At 41.0% G+C, this 22,103-nt stretch overlaps 1 protein-coding gene across 1 annotated transcript in view; it reads right to left on the bottom strand.

The window, feature by feature from the left end:
- Positions 1–22,103, bottom strand: part of LOC128705920 (histone lysine N-methyltransferase trithorax) — a 382,322-nt gene that overhangs the window by 231,424 nt on the left and 128,795 nt on the right. Inside the window, exons 3-6 of the mRNA XM_053801012.2 lie at positions 21,318–21,501; positions 18,379–21,047; positions 15,584–15,721; positions 11,392–11,516 (exon numbers count right to left, since the gene is read on the bottom strand). Of these exons, the coding sequence (XP_053656987.2) occupies positions 11,392–11,516; positions 15,584–15,721; positions 18,379–21,047; positions 21,318–21,501 (3,116 nt within the window). The remainder of the gene's footprint in view (positions 1–11,391; positions 11,517–15,583; positions 15,722–18,378; positions 21,048–21,317; positions 21,502–22,103) is intronic.

Here is a 22,103-nt window from a genome sequence, read left to right as displayed (position 1 = left end):
AGGCGGGTGTCGAGGTTTCTGGCTGTTTCACCTACGTAAATCTTGTCACAGCCTCCACAGGGTATAGTGTAAACTCCTGCATTGACTGGTTCGTGGTGCTTGGATTTTGTCCTGGTTATATCCTTTATTGAAGTGCTAGAAGCGATGGGGACTCTGGTGTTAGCTTGTGAAAGTGCTTTTGAGACGTTAAGTGCAACCTGACTGTTGGGAAGAATTATAACTTTGCTGGGAGTGGTGTTGATGCGTGGAGAATTTATGATCTGAAGAGCTCTTTTCTTGCAGTCTTTGATGAAAAAAGAAGGAAAATGTAACTCTGTGAATGTTTGGTGAATGTATGTACACTCCTCGTCAAGAAACTCAGGACTACAAATTCGGTATGCTCTTAGGAAAAACCCGATGATGATGCCTCTTTTTCCTTCTTTTTTCATCAAAGACTGCAAGAAAAGAGCTCTTCAGATCATAAATTCTCCACGCATCAACACCACTCCCAGCAAAGTTATAATTCTTCCCAACAGTCAGGTTGCACTTAACGTCTCAAAAGCACTTTCACAAGCTAACACCAGAGTCGCCATCGCTTCTAGCACTTCAATAAAGGATATAACCAGGACAAAATCCAAGCACCACGAACCAGTCAATGCAGAAGTTTACACTATACCCTGTGGAGGCTGTGACAAGATTTACGTAGGTGAAACAGCCAGAAACCTCGACACCCGCCTCATTGAACACATTTACGCATGTAGGAACGATAACCTGAACGCCTGTGTACAACACCGAAATTCCACCAATCATCTCATGAAATTCAGAGACGCCCAATTAGTGATCAAAGAAACTAATTTCCGCAGACGCAAGTGCCTCGAATCAGCACTGATCGCTGTTTCGAATACAATTAAACAAAACAACGGCAGCTTCACCATCTCCGAAGTCTTAGCAAGAATCCTCCTGAAAACAGTAAACCCTGCCATCACATAGTCTCTCCTGTTATACTACACAAAGCACAGAGAGTGAACACTGAAACAAGCTGCCTCATTCCAGTTTATATTTGTCCAACCTATTTTTATTTTACCCAAGTAATAGCTTTTATATCCTTTTACTCATGTACGAATTAATTGCTCTACCATATTGTATTACTTTTGTCACTACTACTACTACTACTACCACCACTAGTGAACATCGAAATGGTACCTCACTAGTATTCACCTCACTCTGAGCCTTTATATACCCTCTGTGTCCATGTATTGTTTGTAATGGCTTGATAAAGCTCCTGGAGAGCGAAACGTTGCCACAATAAATGTCACATTAGTTGCACTTGTGTCCTTTTACTTTACAATTTACACATTCATATTCTCTTTTCTCCTTCCATAACTGATCATTTAACATTACTGCTACCCCTTCCTTTGCTCTAACTCTCTCTGATACTCCAGATTTAATCCCATTTACTTCCCCCCACTGAAACTCCCCTACCCCCTTCAGCTTTGTTTCGCTTAGGGCCAGGACATCCAACTTCTTTTCATTCATAATATCAGCAATCATCTGTTTCTTGTCATCCGCACTACATCCACGCACGTTTAAGCATCCCAGTTTTATAAAGTTTTTCTTCTTCTCTTTTTTAGTAAATGTCTACAGGAGAAGGGGTTACTAGCCCATTGCTCCCGGCATTTTAGTCGCCTCATACGACACGCATGGCTTACGGAGGAAAGATTCTTTTCCACTTCCCCATGGACAATAGAAGAAATAAAGAAGAACAAGAGCTATTTAGAAAAAGGAGAAAAACCTAGATGTATGTATATATATATATGCATGTGCGTGTCTGTGAAGTGTGACCAAAGTGTAAGTAGGAGTAGCAAGATATCCCTGTTATCTAGCGTGTTTATGAGACAGAAAAAGAAACCAGCAATCCTACCATCATGCAAAACAGTTACAGGTTTCTGTTTCACAGTCATCTGGCAGGACGGTAGTACTTCCCTGGGTGGTAGCTGTCTACCAACCTACTATATATGTGAACAGTATTTAGATAAAGGTAGGGAAGTTTTTATTGCATTTATGGATTTAGAAAAGGCATACGATAGAGTGGATAGGGGACCAATGTGGCAGATGTTGCAAGTACAGTGGACCCCCGGTTAACGATTTTAATCCGTGCAAGAGGGGTAATTGTTATGCGAAATAATCGTTATGTGAATGAATTTTCCCCATAAGAAATAATGGAAATAAAATTAATCCGTGCAAGACACCCAAAAGTATGAAAAAAAATTTTTTTTACCACATGAAATATTAATTTTAATACACACAAACTGAAAAAGGCATGCACACTTACATGACACTTACTTTTATTGAAGATCTGGTGATGATTGATGGGATGGGAGGAGGGGAGAGCATTATCTTCTTACTGTTTAGAAGGGGAATCCCCTTCCATTAGGACTTGAGGTAGCAAGTCCTTTTCTGGGGTTACTTCCCTTCTTCTTTTAATGCCACTAGGGCCAGCTTCAGAGTCACTGGACTTCTTTCGCACAAGATATCTGTCCATAGTGGCCTGTACCTCTCGTTCCTTTATGACTTCCCTAAAGTGTTTCACAACATTGTCAGTGTACAGGTTGCCAACACGGCTTGCAATAGCTGTGTGAGGGTGATTTTCATCCATGAAGGTTTGCACTTCAAGCCACTTTGCACAGATTTCCTTTATCTTTGTAGTAGGCAACTTCTTCAATTTCTCTCTCCCCTCCTCTGAACCAGTTTCCCCAGGTCTGGCCTCTTGCTCTTGAAGTTGATCTATCAGCTCATCAGTGGTTAGTTCTTCATTGTCCTCCTCCACCAACTCTTCCACATCCTCCCCACTAACCTCCAACCCCAAGGACTTTCCCAATGCCACAATGGATTCCTCAACTGGCATAATCCTCTCAGGGTTAGCCTCAAACCCTTCAAAATCCCTTTTGTCTACACATTCTGGCCACAGTTTCTTCCAAGCAGAGTTCAAGGTCCTCTTAGTCACTTCCTCCCAAGCCTTACCTATAAGGTTTACACAATTGAGGATATTAAAGTGATCTCTCCAAAACTCTCTTAGAGTCAGTTGAGTTTCTGAGGTCATTACAAAGCACCTTTCAAACAGAGCTTTTGTGTACAGTTTCTTGAAGTTGGAAATAACCTGCTGGTCCATGGGCTGCAGGAGAGGAGTGGTATTAGGAGGCAAAAACTTCACCTTAATGAAGCTCATGTCCCCATAAAGTCGCTCTGCCACGTCTGTAGGATGACCAGGGGCATTGTCTAACACCAGGAGGCACTTAAGTTCTAATTTCTTTTCAGTTAGGTAATCTTTCACATTGGGGGCAAATGCATGGTGTAACCAGTTATAGAAAAATTCCCTAGTGACCCATGCCTTACTGTTTGCCCTCCACAGCACACACAAATTATCCTTGAGGACATTCTTTTGCCTGAACGCTCTGGGAGTTTCAGAGTGATACACTAATAAAGGCTTCACTTTGCAATCACCAGTAGCATTGGCACACATGAGAAGAGTAAGCCTGTCTTTCATAGGCTTATGTCCTGGGAGTGCCTTTTCCTCCTGAGTAATGTAGGTCCTGCTTGGCATTTTCTTCCAGAACAGGCCTGTTTCATCACAATTAAACACTTGTTCAGGTTTCAGTCCTTCAGTTTCTATGTACTCCTTGAATTCCTGCACATATTTTTCAGCCGCTTTGTGGTCCGAACTGGCAGCCTCACCATGCCTTATCACACTATGGATGCCACTACGCTTCTTAAATCTCTCAAACCAACCTTTGCTGGCCTTAAATTCACTCACATCATCACTAGTTGCAGGCATTTTTTTAATTAAATCCTCATGCAACTTCCTAGCCTTTTCACATATGATCGCTTGAGAGACGCTATCTCCTGCTAGCTGTTTTTCATTTATCCACACCAATAAGAGTCTCTCAACATCTTCCATCACTTGCGATCTTTGTTTCGAAAACACAGTTAAACCTTTGGCAAGAACAGCTTCCTTGATTGTCTTTTTGGTGCCCACAATAGTAGCGATGGTTGATTGGGGTTTCTTGTACAACTTGACTAGGTCGGCGATACGCACTCCACTTTCATACTTATCAATGATCTCTTTCTTCATTTCAATGGGAATTCTTACCCTTATTGGTGTACGGTTGGCACTAGAAGCTTTCTTGGGGCCCATGGTCACTTATTTTCCAGAAACAGCACCGAAAACACTGTAATAATACGAAATATTCCGAGTGTATGCTTGGATGTTACCGCGGAGGCTGGCTGGTAAACAATGGCACGGGCGGCACATGTGAGGCTGGCTGAGGGCGCACATTGGACGCGTCTCGGACGAAAATCGGTGAGCGGGTTTTTAATCGGTATGCGCGGCAAAAATTTTGCGATTAAAGTAAGCGGTATGCGAAATAATCGCTATGTGATGCCATCGTTATGCGGGGGTCCACTGTATATGGAATAGGTGGCAAGTTACTAAATGCTGTAATGAGTTTTTATGAGGATAGTGAGGCTCAGTTAAGGGTGTGTAGAAGAGAGGGGGACTACTTCCCGGTAAAAGTAGGTCTTAGACAGGGATGTGTAATGTCACCATGGTTGTTTAATATATTTATAGATGGGGTTGTAAAAGAAGTAAATGCTTGGGTGTTCGGGAGAGGGGTGGGATTAAATTATGGGGAATCAAATTCAAAATGGGAATTAACACAGTTACTTTTTGCTGATGATACTGTGCTTATGGGAGATTCTAAAGAAAAATTGCAAAGGTTAGTGGATGAGTTTGGGAATGTGTGTAAAGGTAGAAAGTTGAAAGTGAACATAGAAAAGAGTAAGGTGATTGAGGGTATCAAATGATTTAAAGAAAAATTGGATATCAAATTGGGGAGGAGGAGTATGGAAGAAGTAAATGTTTTCAGATACTTTGGAGTTGACGTGTCGCGGATGGATTTATGAAGGATGAGGTTAATCATAGAATTGATGAGGGAAAAAAGGTGAGTGGTGCATTGATGTACAGTGGACCCCCGCATAACGATGGCATCACATAGCGATTATTTCGCATACCGCTTACTTTAATTGCAAAAATTTTGCCTCACATACCGCTTAAAAACCCGCTTACCGATTTTCGTCCGAGACGCGTCCAATGTGCGGCCTGAGCCACGCTCACATGTTCCGCCGGTGGCATTGTTTACCAGCCAGCCTCCGCGGTAACATCCAAGCATACAATCGGAATATTTCGTATTATTACAGTGTTTTCGGTGCTTTTTCTGGAAAATAAGTGACCATGGGCCCCAAGAAAGCTTCTAGTGCCAACCCTACAGCAATAAGGGTGAGAATTACAATAGAGATGAAGAAAAAGATCATTGATAAGTATGAAAGTGGAGTGCATGTCTCCGAGCTGGCCAGGTTGTATAATAAACCCCAATCAACCATCGCTACTATTGGTGGTACAGCTGCTGCTGCTGCTGCACTGTCAGCTGCTGCTGCTGCTGCTGTAGCACCGTTGTTGGTGTGGCTTATTGAGAATACCAAGAAACAATTAACCCCAGAGGATTTGCCACCCAGGATAACCCAAAAAAGTCAGTGTCATCGAAGACTGTCTAACTTATTTCCATTGGGGTCCTTAATCTTGTCTCCCAGGATGCAACCCACACAAGTCGACTAACACCCAGGTGAACAGGGAAAAATGCCTGGAACTAGTGCTCATATTGGTGAATTTAAAGCCAGCAAAGGTTGATTTGAGAGATTTAAGAATCGTAGTGGCATACACAGTGTGATAAGGCCTGTTCTGGAAGAAAATGCCAAACAGGACCTACAGTACTCAGGAGGAAAAGGCACTCCCAGGACACAGTGTCTCATCAGTCATTGCTGCATCTTCAATAAAGGTAAGTGTCATTTATTCTTCATTTAGTAGACTAGTACATGCACAATATATACTGTGCATGTACTACTCTACTATTGTGCATGTATCCTTCTCTTTGTGTGTAGGAAAATGTATATTTCATGTGGTAAAATTTTTTTTTTCATACTTTTGGGTGTCTTGCACGGATTAATTTGATTTCCATTATTTCTTATGGGGAAAATTCATTCACATAGCGATTATTTCGCATAACAATTACCCCTCTTGCACGGATTAAAATCGTTAACCGGGGGTCCACTGTATATGTGGAGTCAAAAACGTTATCTATGGAGGCAAAGAAGGGAATGTATGAAAGTATAGTAGTACCAACACTCTCATATGGGTGTGAAGCTTGGGTGGTAAATGCAGCAGCGAGGAGACGGAGGCAGTGGAGATGTCCTGTCTAAGGGCAATGTGTGGTGTAAATATTACGCAGAAAATTCGGAGTGTGGAAATTAGGAAAAGGTGTGGAGTTAACAAAAGTATTAGTCAGAGGGCAGAAGAGGGGTTGTTGAGGTGGTTTGGTCATTTAGAGAGAATGGATCAAAGTAAAATGACATGGAAAGCATATAAATCTATAGGGGAAGGAAGGAGAGGTAGGGGTCGTCCTTGAAAGGGTTGGAGAGAGTGGGTAAAGGAGGTTTTGTGGGCAAGGGGCTTGGACTTCCAGCGTGCGTGAGCGTGTTAGATAGGAGTGAATGGAGACGAATGGTACTTGGGGCCTGATGATCTGTTGGAGTGTGAGCAGGGTAATATTTAGTGAAGGGATTCAGGGAAACCGGTTATTTTCATATAGTCGGACTTGAGTCCTGGAAATGGGAAGTACAATGCCTGCACTTTAAAGGAGGTGTTTGGGATATTGGCAGTTTGGAGGGATATGTTGTGTATCTTTATACGTACAGTGGACCCCCGCATAACGATATTAATCCGTTCATGAGAGCTCATTGTTATGCGAAATTATCGTTATGCGAATGAATTTTCCCCGTAAGAAATAATGGAAATCAAATTAATCCACGCAAGACACCCAAAAGTATGAAAAAAAAAAAATTTACCACATGAAATATACATTTTCCTACACACAAAGAGAAGGATACATGCACAATAGTAGAGTAGTACATGCACAGTATATATTGTGCATGTACTACTCTACTAAATGAAGAATAAATGACACCTTTATTGAAGATGCAGCAATGACTGATGAGACACTGTGTCCTGGGAGTGCCTTTTCCTCCTGAGTACTGTAGGTCCTGTTTGGCGTTTTCTTCCAGAACAGGCCTTATCACACTGTGTATGCCACTACGATTCTTGAATCTCTCAAACCAACCTTTGCTGGCTTTAAATTCACCAATATGAGCACTAGTTCCAGGCATTTTTCCCTGTTCACCTGGGTGTTAGTCGACTGGTGTGGGTTGCATCCTGGGAGACAAGCTTAAGGACCCCAATGGAAATAAGTTAGAGAGTTCTCGATGATGCACTGACTTTCTTGGGTTATCCTGGGTGGCTAACCCTCCGGGGTTAATCGTTTCTCGGTAATTGTTTCACGTTAAGCCACACCAACAACACTCTCTCCACATCTTCGAGTAATACAGCTGATGGTGGTGCAGCAACAACAACAGCTGTGGTGCAGCTGACTATGGTGCAACAGCAGCTGTGGTGCAGCTGACCATGGTGCAGCAGCAGCTGTGGTGCAGCAACAGCTGACCATGGTGCAGCTGCAGCTGTGGTGCAGCAACAGCTGTGGTGCAGCAACAGCTGACTGGTCCAATTTATCAGCTGACGGTGGTGCAGCAGCAGCTGACTGTGGTACGACAGTATTTATCACCCTTTTTACCACAGGGTTGGCACTAGAAGCTGTCTTTGGGCCCATGGTGGCTTATTTAGCAGTTACAAGCACTATAAATAATGGAATAATACAAAATGTATCGAATGTATGCATGCAACCGGCCACCCTGGCTTGTAAACAATGACGGCAAGGCAGGCGCTCAGGCTGGACAGACAGGTTCGGGATGAGTCATGTTCAGAAACAGCTGATGGTGCAACAGCAGCTGACTGATCCAGCAACAGCTGACTGATCCAGCAACAGCTGACTGGTCCAGCAACAGCTGACTGGTCCAGCAACAGCTGACTGATCCATCAACAGCTGACTGATCCAGCAACAGCTGACTGATCCAACAACAGCTGACTGATCCAGCAACAGCTGACTGATCCAGCAACAGCTGACTGGTCCAGCAACAGCTGACTGGTCCAGCAACAGTTGACTGATCCAGCAACAGCTGACTGGTCCAGCAACAGCTGACTGATCCAGCAACAGCTGATCGTGATGCAGCAGTAGCTAACTGATCCAGCAACAGCTGACTGGTCCAGCAACAGCTGATTGTGGTGCAGCAGCAGCTGACTGATCCAGCAACAGCTGACTGGTCCAGCAACAGCTGATTGTGGTGCAGCAGCAGCTGACTGATTCAGCAACAGCTGACTGGTCCAACAACAGCTGATCGTGGTGCAGAAGCAGCTGACTGATCCAGCAACAGCTGACTGGTCCAGCAACAGCTGACTGGTCCAGCAACAGCTGATCGGTCCAGCAACAGCTGATCGAGGTGCAACAGCAGCTGACTGATCCAGCAACAGCTGACTGGTCAAGCAACAGCTGACCATGGTGCAGCAGCAGCTGACTGTGGTATTGTACTATTTCTCACCCTTTTTACCACTGGGTTAGCACTAGAGACTTTCTTGGGGCCCATGGTCACTTATTTTGCAGATGAAATCACCAAAAATGCTGTAATAATACGAAATGTTCCGATTGTATGCTTGGATGTTACCGCGGAGGCTGGCTTGTAAATAATGCCACCGGCGGAACATGTGAAGCTGGCTCAGGCCACACATTAGAAGCGTCTCGGACAAAAAGTGTTGAGCGAGTTTTTTAGCGGTATGCGAGGCAAAATTTTAGTGATAAAATGTATCGGTATGCAGATTTAACGTTATGTGATGCCAACGGTATGCGAGGGTCCACTGTATATGCTTCTAAACTGTTGTATTATAAGCACCTCTGCAAAAACAGTGATTGTGTGTGAGTGTGGTGAAAGTGTTGAATGATGATGAAAGCATTTTCTTTTTGGGGATTTTCTTTCTTTTTTGGGTCACCCTGCCTCGGTGGGAGACGGCCAATTTGTTGAAAAAAAAAATAGTATAAATTACCTAGGATAACCCAAAAAATCCAGACAGTGCTATACTCTGCTTGAAGATGTGAGTAAACATGATGATGCAGTCTTATGGCTCTCTCTGAGATGGATAGACAGAGCGCTTGACAAATAGACAGACATGTTTGTGTACCAGAGAAAACAAAGGGAGGGCGATGCTCATCAAATATCACATCTAATCTTTTATCAGCTGTACCCTCCCCCACCATCATGTATGCTCATCAAATGTCAGCTCTTATCAGATGTATCTCATCTTGTCATGTCACTGTCAGGGGTGGACTTTGTTTTTCATGCTTCAAGGCAACTACTTATTCTCCTTCTTGGTATTAAACCTTTAGCATGCCCTACCCTGCAGTGCTGTATGACCCTTGTAGGTTTAGCACTTAGTTATCATCATCAATCATCAACAACCATCAATCAATCATCAATCAATCAATAATCATCAATCAACAATCAATCATCAATAATCATAAATCAATCATCATCAATCAATCAATCAACATCAATAATCATCAATCAATCAATCATCAATCATCATCATCAATAATCAATCCATCATCAATCAACAATCAATCATCAACAATCATCATCAATCAATCATCAATCAACAATCAATCATCAATTAATCATCAAATCATCATCAATCAATCATCAAATCATCAATCAATCATCATCAATCAATCAACAATCAATCATCAATAATCAACAATCAATCATCAATAATCATCAATCAACAATAATCAATCATCAAATTATCAATCATCAAATCATCATCAATCAATCATCAAATCATCATCAATCATCAAATCATCATCAATCATGAACAATCATCAACAATCATTATCAATCAATCATCATCAATCAATCATCGTCAATCATCATCAATCAATCATCAAATCATCATCATCAATCAATCATCATCAATCAACAATCATCAATCAATTATCAATCAATCATCATCAATCAATCATCAACAATCATCATCAATCATCAAATCAATCAATCATCAACAATCAATCATCAAATCATCATCAATCAATCATCAATCAATTATCAATCATCAACAATCATCATCAAATCATCAACAATCAATCAACAATCATCAATCAATCATCAACAATCATCAATCATCATCAATCAATCATCAAATCATCAATCAATATCAAATCAATCATCATCAAATCAATCATCTCATCATCATCAATCAACAATCATCATCTCATCTCCATCATCATCTCCATCTCCATCATCATCTCCATCATCATCATCATCTCCATCATCATCATCTCCATCTCCATCATCATCATCTCCATCATCATCATCATCTCCATCATCATCGTCTCCATCTCCATCATCATCATCATCATCATCATCATCTCCTCCTCCTCCTCCTCCTCCCATTAAATGACCTACATGGGTTAAAAGCTTCATGAAATGCAATACAATCCAATCTTAAATGTACAATTGTCTGCTCTAACCCTCTCGTGAAGATATGAAAAAATGTTATGGAAGGAGCTTATATAAAAATTGGAAAACTACAAGCAACTGAGATGGACAAGTGTAGAATATGGATAAAAAGAATGAATGTTTTTTTTAACATATGGGTGTCCCTCACCAAGGTAAGATGTGATAAGTGTGAATAGTGAGTAAAGAGGAAGTAATGAATAAATGGAAAAAAACAGATTGCAGGAAAATAAGATATAGAAGCACATCATGAATATGGATTAGGAATGCAGAGAATAAACAAATGAAGTTGAAGGAAGGAATGTACAAGAATAGATAAAAAAAATAATAGGGAAGCAAGCAGAGTATACAGGAAACAATATCAGTGGAGAGTACATGGAACTGAATACAAATAGCCAGGAACAACATGGTAGACTACATTTACCATCATGCTCATTGCAGTACAGGAGAAAGAGCAATGATGAGTAGTCGAATATTTTCATATCTTTGAAGAATAAAACTCAAATCTGTGACTGTAACAATTCACAAATAAACCACGTTTCTGTCCATTATACACTCTTATAAAGTCGCAGCTTTCTAATGGTCCAGGACAAACAGGAAACTTGTCCAAAGTTTCCTCTCAAAATTGTGGGTTAGTTGCAGAATTACTATGTTTTGCCAATTGTGTATTAGTCCAATACAAGCAGTTGCAAAATGAAAATACAAATTTTTTTCTAAAGTATTACATTATATATTTGTCTTTATAAAGGCAGATACACATTTGGAGAAAGTTTTAACATACAGTTTTTACAATGTATATAGAAGCCACTACAAGATATTAAAAAGAGAGTGTTACTTGTTTAATTTACTTACATGCATGGTTTTTTCTTAGTTCCAGGGCCCCCATATTTCTTCATATCCAAACAGTTGGAGCACTTGAGGCAGTTTGGAGTGGTACACCCTGGACATTTGTTGCACCACTGGGTCTTCCGTAGCACCTGATCAACATTAGTCAAGATAATTTCTTAAAAAAACACAATCAAAACAAGGGTAAATATATTACAATATTTTCATCTTTTATATATGTAGGAAAACAAACATAACTAACTAGCATATTCAAGACAGGGTCTGATAAGAACACTGCAGCATTATTACAGTATCGAGTGGCTCAAACTAGATTTTGTGCTATAAACCCTGGTATTATCTTTGCTGCTCATACGAAGACAGTTTTATATATTTTAGTACAGTGATTATAACTATTTCAGGTACAGTATATTCTTTGCATTTATCTCGGCAAGTGAATTTCCATTCATAAACAATCTTACCAGTCTCAAGAGCTTTCCTACTCTCAAAACTGGCAAGAATTTCCTGCTGATTAAACAGTCAACCAGGCTATTGCTGTTTACAAGTCACTGACCCACATGTCAATAACAGCCTGGTTGACCTAGCACTTGGCAGAGAGTGAGTGATTCGGTTTCCTCTTAGAGGCTTCTACATTTGTTCCTGCATTATATTTCGTATCTGCTGGTAACAGGTTAATTAGCCAAGACCCAAAGTCACTGAAACTGTGCCCATGGTGCCCTTGCTTTTCGCTGGGTTTATTTTACACTTCTTCCAATGTCTCTCACTTCAATACAATATGGCAATATGTAGATTTTGGACCTGCCCCCCATTTATCTTCCAAGTACGGTATATATAATCACCCTCAACAGTTTGAATGCTTTATTGGCTCTATGTGAGCAGGAAACAATCTCTGCCCATTCAAGCACTGACCCCTCCAGCTTTGAATGGAGCTGTCAACAAGCAATTGGAGTAGTGTCACCACTGGCATTATTTCCCTTATTCTCAGTGTTTTTATTGTCCACTTTTTTTTTCTTTTGCAATATTTTCGTTGCGTTCTCTAAATGTTAGGTCAGCTATCATCACTATACCCAGGTCTTTCATATTTTATTTTTGTTCTAATAGGTGGTGATCCTGCATTTTGTATACAGCACCACTATTGAATTTTCCATTCTTTCCACATCCATATCTGAGCAGTTGTGATTTGTGACCACTGATCATATTATCTAATGCCCACTGGAAGACAATGTTAATATCCTCTTCCTATCAAGATTTTCATGCTTTTTTTTTTTCAACAAATCGCCCATCTCCCACCGAGGCAGGGTGACCCAAAAAGAAAGAAAGTCCCCAAAAAGAAAATACTTTCATCATCATTCAACACTTTCACCTCTCACACATAATCACTGTCTTTGCAGAGGCACTCAGATACGACAGTTTAAAATTCCCTCCAAACTGTCAATATCCCAAACCCCTCCTTTACAGTACAGGCACTATACTTCTCATTTCCAATACTCAAGTCTGGCTAACCAGTCCCTAAATCCCTTCACTAAATATTACCCTGCTTACACTCCAACAGCTTGTCAGGTCCCAAAAACCATTCGTCTCCATTCACTCCTATCTAACATGCTCACACACGCTTGCTGGAAGTCCAAGCCCCTCACCCACAAAACCTCCTTTACCCCCTCCCTCCAACCTTTTTGAGGTCGATCCCTACCCCGCCTTCCTCCCCTACAGATTTATACGCTCTCCATGTCATTCTACTTTGATCCATTCTCTCTAAATGACCAAACCACCTCAACAACCCCTCTTCAGCCCTCTGACTAATTTATCCCCCAAAAAATTAATATCCATTTACCTAATTTTTCCATCATACGTATGGACTTGAGTCCTGGAAATGGGAAGTACAATGCCTGCACTTTAAAGGAGGGGTTTGGGATATTGGCAGTTTGGAGGGATATGTTGTGTATCTTTATATGTATATGCTTCTAAACTGTTGTATTCTGAGCACCTCTGCAAAAACAGTGATAATGTGTGAGTGTGGTGAAAGTGTTGAATGATGATGAAAGTATTTTCTTTTTGGGGATTTTCTTTCTTTTTTGGGTCACCCTGCCTCGGTGGGAGACGACCGACTTGTTGAAAAAAAAAAAAACGTACGGACCTCATTTCTTGTGATATCACTCCATTTCTCGTTTGTCAAATGCCTTCACTAAGTCTGAGTAAACTATATTTGCATTTTTATTATCTTTCAAAGCCTCTGCAATTTAGTTATAATCATTCAGTAGTTGAAACAAGCACAACCTTCCTGCTCTACAGTCCGTGTTAGTTAGGACTATGCAAGATACACTTTTCCACAAAGTTTACTTTGGCATTTCATCACCTTTCAATTTATTTACTGTTTAATCAGGGAAGTGCTAAACCTGAAGGTGTTATTTAGCAACTGAGGAATGAGAGGCATTCAGGTTTGATCCAAGGAAGGGGAAGGTAAGTCCAGTTCCCTGGATTACAAGGCACTCACTGACATCAGGGAACCTCACCCTTTCAAAACCATTATGAAAAAGTTTTGTCCATAAATTTTTGCTAGTGCTCTGTCTCCTTTATGCAAAGAAACTATGATATGTACTTTTTAAGGCCTCTGGGATTTCACACTAGATTTAAACTCTTTCTCTAAAGGATACTGAATGCTCATGCTAGTGATATTATGCACTTCATTATAAATAAGGAACTCCATGAATACAACTCAGATGATGTGAGAGCATCTTTTCTATTTCTTTTAAAAATTTTATGTACTCATGTCAAAAGGTATAATTTATATGATAAGTAGTGGTAATGAAAAAATTACTTGTCATTTCTACTTTCAGTTAGTGGACTGTTCAACATTAATTCAAACTGGCCTTTTAAATTTTCATTTTTATAAATTTTCACTCTTTATAAATCACCTATGAATAATGTTTTTATTCCACAAAAGACTTTTTAAATTTTGTCTATATGTAAAAATATTAAAAAGTTTCAATTTCATGGAAGGTATCTTGTTCACTTTGTGATTCTTCCTTTTAGTATGAACGGTTCAAGTTTCTGATTTATATCAGTATTCTCTGTTTAGACACTTTCCTTCATTGTAACATTCTTGTTTTAAAGCCATTAATTAAGTAACTTTTTTTTTCTTTTTTTTTTTTTTGCATAGTCTACAATCTCTCTCTATTTTATCTTGCAGACTTTCTCAGAGGCATATATTTTATACAGATTTTTAGTGTTTCTAAATTCAACTCATATGTGAACTTGTGAGAGTTTAGGTACAATCCTGGTGCCACTCCTGTTTCTTATTCTCTTAACAGACAATAGATGCTGCCAAAAAAATGCAAAAAAGATATAAACAGTTTTCAAGTGGACAGTAGAACATAACATGATGTTCAATTACCCAGATGAGAAAATGGGCAACAGTATACAACAGGATCATTCCACAAAATCAAAAGAACATATAACAGACCTAGGTATAATAATGATAGGTGACATCTTTCAAGGAACACAGTAAAGTAAAAGCTGTGAAGGCCTGAAAAACAACAGGGTGAATAATGAAGATTTTCAAGACGAGAAATGATGCCAATGGTAACACTTTTCATATCACTTGTGCTCTCTCACTTGGAGTACTCCTCAGTATTGACAGCGTCATTCAGAGCAGGTGAGATAGGAGAGCTGGAAAAAAACAGAGCATGTTTACTGCCCACAGAACCCATAAAGCATTTAAACTATTGGGAATGCCTCAAAGAACTGTAATGTACAATCTGGAAAGAAGGCAAGAGAAATGTGTATTAAAAATATACATGAAAGATACTGGAGAGCCTAGTAGTGAACCTGTACAATACCTTAACATACTTGAGAAAGAGTTAAGGGGAAAAGTATAAAATAGACTTAGTGAAAAGCAGAAAAGCTACAGGGTCTAAAAGTTTCAATCTGCTACCAGCAGATATAAAAAATACTGCTGGAAAAAGTGTATAGGTCTTCAAAAGGAAACTGGATTACTATCTCCATGATTCTTTAAAAGCAAACTAGATTACTATTTCCATGGAGCACCAGATCAACTAGGCCGTAATGGTTATGTTGGCCACTGGGCTAACAACAGCCTGGTTGACCAAGCAATAAACATGGAGGCTTGATCCAGGACCTGGCTGCCGAAGTAAAAAAAAACTCATAAACATGCCAGAAGTAAATCACATGGAAAGAACAATACCTTGCCACTAGCTGTTGTGGTCACCGTGACAATTTTCCGTTTCTGGTTTCCTTTTCTAATAGGAATGCTTGCCGAGCTTATTAGCCGGTCCTCATCTTTCCTTGGTGATGGAAATACAGCACGAGGAATTCCTAAAACCTGAAACCAGAAATTAAAACCAGGTATTGGTTGCTGAGAAGGTTATTCCAACTGCACCTCCTTCCTCAAGTTATACACCTATTATAAGAAAAAGTAAGATGAGCATCACCAAGTACAGTAGATACAATTATCCAGTGACAGCAGCAAAGCCCTTATAATAACTTAGAAACTCAATAGCCCAACTGCACTGATTACAGGGGTAAGGAGAAGAGAAACAAAAAAGTTTTCTTTCTTTTTGAAGCTTGAGAACACTTACTACATTTACATATATGTACATATTTTACAAGAAGGGCAACAAATACTACTGAACAATATAAGTGAAAAATCAATTTAGACAGTTTCAGTAGAGGAGTAGCCAATATGGATGAAGTAGCCGGTACAGGAGGGAGAGCAGCCAGTACATGAGGGAAAGTAGCAGGTATGGGAGGTAAAGTAGCAGGAATGGGAGGGAGAGTAGCAGGTACAGGAGGGAGAGTAGCAGGTACGGAAGGGAGAGTAGCAGGTACGGGAGGGAGAGTAGCAGGTACGGGAGGGAGAGTAGCAGGTACGGGAGGGAGAGTAGCAGGTACGGGAGGGAGAGTAGCAGGTACGGGAGGGAGAGTAGCAGATACGAGAGGGAGAGTAGCAGGTACGGGAGGGAGAGTAGCAGATACGAGAGGGAGAGTAGCAGATACGGGAGGGAGATTAGTAGGTACGGGAGGGAGAGTAGCACGTATGGGAGGGAGAGTAGCACGTATGGGAGGGAGAGTAGCACGTATGGGAGGGAGAGTAGCTGGTATGAAACTAAGTAGCTGGTATGAGAGTGAGAGCAGTTGGTATGAGAGGGAGAGCAGTTGGTATGAGAGGGAGAGCAGTTGGTATGAGAAGGAGAGCAGTTGGTATGAGAGGGATAGTTGGTATGGGAGGGAGAGTAGAAGGTATGAGAAGGAGAGTAGTTGGTATGAGAGGGAGAGTAGTTAGTATGAGAGGGAGAGTAGTTGGTATGAGAGGGAGAGTAGCTGGTATGAGAGGGATAGAAGTTAGTCTGGACAGGAGAGTAGCTGATATGAGAGGGACGGTAGCTAGTCTGGAAGGGAAAGTAGCAAGTATAGGAGGGAAAGTAGTTGGTACATGGGGGAGAGTTTAGCTACTCAGCAATTGGGGGTGCGCGCACACACATGCATGCGCACACACATGCGTGTGAGCACGCACACACATGCGTGTGAGCATGCACACACGCGCACACATGCACACGCACACACACACACACGGAGCTTGGACTCGACCCCTGCAACCTCAACTAGGTGAATACACACGCACGCACACACAAGCAAATGTGCATGCACACAAACACACACTCCCACACACATACACTCCCCCCCATACACACACACCCACACCCCCCCCACACACTCTCTCCCATGCACACACACACACACAACCACACGAACACACCCACATCCATACACCCACACACAAACAACAAAACACAGAATCACACATGCACACACCACCACACACACAGAACCATGCACACACCCACAATCACACACACACACACACACACACACACACACACACACACACACACACACACACACAAAACCATACTCCCCCACACACACTCCCTACCACACACACAACACTCCCTCCAAACCCCCCCCACACACACGCACGCGCGCGCCAGGAGCCAGGAGTTATGACTCAATCCCCGCAACTACAACTATGTGAGTACACGTGCGCACTCATGCACACTCGTGCACACACACACAATGTACACACACATGCGCACACACACACACATAGTAGCGACCAGTGAAGAGGCGGGGCCAGGAGCTTGGACTCGACCCCTGCAACCTCAACTAGGTGAGTACATGCAAACGTACACACACGTATACACACATGTATACACACACACACACACACACACACACACACACAACATACACACACACACGCACACACACACACACGCACACACGCACACACACACGCACACACACGCACACACACGCACACACACACACACACACACGCACATGCACACACACATGCACACGCACATGCACACACACATGCACACACACATGCACACACACATGCACACACACACACACACACACACACACACACACACACACACGGGGCCAGGAGCTAAGACTCGACCCCTGCAACCACAAATAGGTGAGTACACGGCATTTCTCCAACAAGCCAAGACATGCAGTGTCTTGGTGCTAGAAATAATGAGACTGGCAGCTACGTATTGAGTCAAGCGTTGATGACAGTTTCAGGAAGGTACCTACCACCCTGAACAACATTTTACTGTACATCTCCACATTTACAATCATGTACAGTACTTTTATGCATGGTCAGTTAAGCCAATAGTTATGTCTGTTAGCTCTGATACAATACTATACTGAACACTTTCAATAAAACTATGTTCTTGTTAAATTGTGGTTCTAGTTAAATTGTGGCTAGATGATCAGACTGTGAAGAATATCTTGAATCTTTCTGACAAAAGTACTCAGAGCATGTTATTATTAATTTGTATCACACATTTTCCTATAATTTTAACCCCTTAATGCTTGTTGAGAAATGCAAATATAAATTAATAATAGTTAAATAACTCAATTTAATTTAAGAATTCAATATTTGCACATACCTTACCAGACACATACCTGAGCTTGACTACGGCACACATGTTTGACTCGGGGTCCACCAACTTCACTGATGGGTCCTTCACCTTCCTCTGTTTCAGATTTCACAGATGATTTTCCTTCCTGAGTAGAAACAATAATAACTTTCCTACCACTTTTGCCTAACTGAGCTATATGTTTCCCAGGCTCTTCCAAAAGGGGTTGAATTGAGTCACACACTTTTGCTGTTAGGTTTGAAAAAGTAATTTCCTCAGTGACAGTTTCAGGAAAGTTCTTAAACCCAGGCTGCATGCCACTTTTCCGAAAACATTTTATTGCCTTGGTTATTCTTGGCTTCTTTGACTCCTCACCAGAAGCACAAGAATCTTCAGATGTTTTAGCAAGCGTTTCAGTGTCTGAAAATTCACTGACCTCAGATGACTGAGCTGAAGTTGATGTGATCTCTGCTACTGCTGAAATTTCAGTAATAGGGTCCTTCTCAACCTTAGTTTCTGAGGATAAACTTGTCTGTTCTCTTTTAAGAACTGGTGGAAAATAAAAATCTAGGTCGACTTTTGATCGACCTGCCTTTTTGAAGTAAGCCAGCAGTTCTATTCGAGATCTAAAAGTCTGGCTATCAGGACTATGCAAGAGAGCCACTTTTCCTTCTCCTTTTTCATTCCATCTTATTTTCCTAGACCAACCATTTCCAAAATGACAGGTCTGATAAACTGAAAGTCTTTTGGGTTTGGATTTAGATTTGAATTCAGGTACTAATAAAGAATCAGGCACAACTTCTCCCTCAGATACATTAGGTAGTGATACCTTGGAATCACTGGACTTAACACCTTCCACTAATGGTTCAGACTCCACTCCAATTGGATCTGCATTTTGGTCATTATTAAAAAGTTTACCCTGAGCTTCATCTAATGATTTATTTGTGCTAGGCACTTGTGCTAGCATGTCTATATTTTTATCTTGAATAACCTTTGTGTTATCTTGTAAAACTTGTTGCTCTGTACTTTGTTTATCATCTAGGCCCACATCAGGTGGGTCACTGTCAACTATTTTGTTCCTCAATCTATGCTTTCTTCCTAGAGGTTTGATTACTTTCTTGGGTATTTTCAAGACTATTTTAGGATCGGGTTTCCTCTCACTGACTTCAACACTTGATGCAACAGGCACAGGGCCCTCTTCAGTCTTTCTGCGTTTTCTGTTTGGGGATACATTTGCAAAATCCTGTATTTCCTCGACAACATCTGTATCATTAATTTCTTGTGTAATTTCAACATGGGTATCTGATAAATGTGTTGATTTTTCACTTAAAGATGGGCTTTCTATAGATTTAGAAGTATTCTTTGACCTACTTCTTGAGAAAGCTTTTGGAAACACCATGACAGTTCCAGATTTTTTTTGTTCTGATTCACTTTCTGTTGTATCTGTGAAGCTTGTATCACATTTATTTTGATTTCTACCAATTGACATAGATCTGCTTCTCATTATCACTTTTGCTTTTTTATACTTGCGCTCCATATTTTTTCCTTCATTTTTAATATCAACTGAGCTTACCTTACCTGCAAGATCTTCTCCACTGTTGTCTGTGGTCTTCAATTTACTCCCTGACTTGCTTCTACATCTCCCTTGTTCATTATAATTTTTACTCTTCAGATCTTTAATATACGAAAGTCTAGCCACCTTTTCATGAGTAGAACCAGATTTTTTATTTTTAGATTTTGATGACTCTACCTCACACTCTGATGCTTCTGGAGATTTATCATCTGAACTAATTTCTGAGCATGACTCTGAGCTTGACACAGGTTCAGTGCTAGATGATCCTGGGGTGTCACTGGAACTGGGTACTGAAGCATCAGAGTGACCAGTTACTACAGGGAAATACTTATGGATATCATCAACTTTACCAATGAGCTGAAAATATGCACTTAGCTCCCGTCTGGACCGGAAAGTTCTGCCATCAGGGCTGTATACGTAAGTATCAAAACGATCACCAGCTGATCGCCATTTAATTCTTCGTATCCACCCACCCGGCAGGGTTGTCATTACTACTTTCCCTCGTTCGCTGATGTTACTTTGGACTGATGGTCGAGACTTTACTTCAGAGCTTCGACAAACTGCAGGACTGTTATTACCAAAAAGAACACGTGCATCTGTGCTAATACCTTGTTTTTTTAGAAATTCTTCCAATTTTTGTACACTTTTGAATTTTTCCCCACTGGGGCTGATAACAACAACTTCTGGTCCTGTTTTACGCCGCCATCCACCTGGTAAGTCCATCACTGATCCAAATGCCCCACCCCCTCCTGGATCTAAAGGCAATCTCTTTGTGTGACTTGCTAAGTCTGCATCTTTTTCTAATATGATTGGTAGACCACCAACATTCATACACCGGGCTAAGCTTGTTGGTATGTGCTCTTTCAAAATTGTTGGTAATCGTTTGCGAAGACGATCATGAAGAAGGCTAGGCATGGAACATGAGACAAGTATTCTAGACAGCCAGCAAGCTAGGCAGCGATCTTCTTCCACATAGCCCTGAAATTGACATTCACCTTTACTGCCTTGACATTCAAAAACCTCTCTTGGACCATCACTGGCATTGTGAAGGAAGTTGCTGCAGATCTCACAAAACACAATACCAAACTTTCGCGAGTTTCCATCAGCTAAGTCGCAGATGGCACACTTTCCCTCTACACTTCCTGAAATACAAAATAAATTCAATATAAACCACACAAACTACTTCAAAAATATTGAATGCCAAATTAAGGTAATTGGTCAGTAAGCGCAGTTTTCCCAAGACTTTAGCAAGCCACATGCTTGTCAAGCCTGGGCCAGTTTACATGGACACTGGTTCAATACCCCTGCGCGACTCATCATCTATGAAACATGTATGTACTATGTTAAACACAATAAATGAGAACAAATTTGTTTCAAAAACTAAACAAAAATTGAGGTATTACTGTAATGACCTTCATCACACATTGGAATGAGCCTCTGGAGGGATGCTGGGTTGCGGATTTTCTGGAGGGTTGTTTTGTTCAGGTTGAGACGTGCTTTCCTAAGTATGTTGCGTGAAAGAACAGATGCAGAGAGTGCTGGAGAGGTACTGCTAGCAGGAGCAGCCAGCAATTCATCACTTTCAATCTTCCCTCCCTGTATAAAAATGACAGGATTATAATGTGTAACGAAACATTAATGAATAAATAATGGAAAAATAAGGTATATTAGATCTAAAGCAATGACTAGTTAATTTTCAGGTGCTCAAATTTCTCCTGTGAAACACAAATATTGAGGACAATGAATGACAGTGTTCAGCAAGCCATTAACACACTAAAAATTAGTAATGCCCTTTAAGCTATGGACATACATACATAAACAATAACTACAACAACAACAACTACAACAACAACAACTACAACAACAACTACTACTACTACTACTACAACAACTACAACAACAACAACTACTACTACAACTACTACCACTACTACTACTACCATTACAACTACTACCACCACTACTACTATCACCACCACTACTACTACTACCACCACTACTACTACTACCACTGCTACTGCCGCCGCTGCTGCTACTACTACTACTACTGCTGCTGCTGCTGCTGCTGCTGCTGCTGCTACTACTACTATTACTACCACCACCACCACTAGTATTGCACCTCACTCTGAGCCTATATATACCCTCTGTGTCCATGTACTGTTTGCAGCGGCTTGACAAAGCTCCTGGAGAGCGAAACG

The sequence above is a fragment of the Cherax quadricarinatus genome, chromosome 3, assembly GCF_038502225.1.
Source record: "Cherax quadricarinatus isolate ZL_2023a chromosome 3, ASM3850222v1, whole genome shotgun sequence".
NCBI classification, from domain to species: domain Eukaryota; kingdom Metazoa; phylum Arthropoda; class Malacostraca; order Decapoda; family Parastacidae; genus Cherax; species Cherax quadricarinatus.
This window is presented reverse-complemented; position numbering and strand designations above follow the sequence as displayed.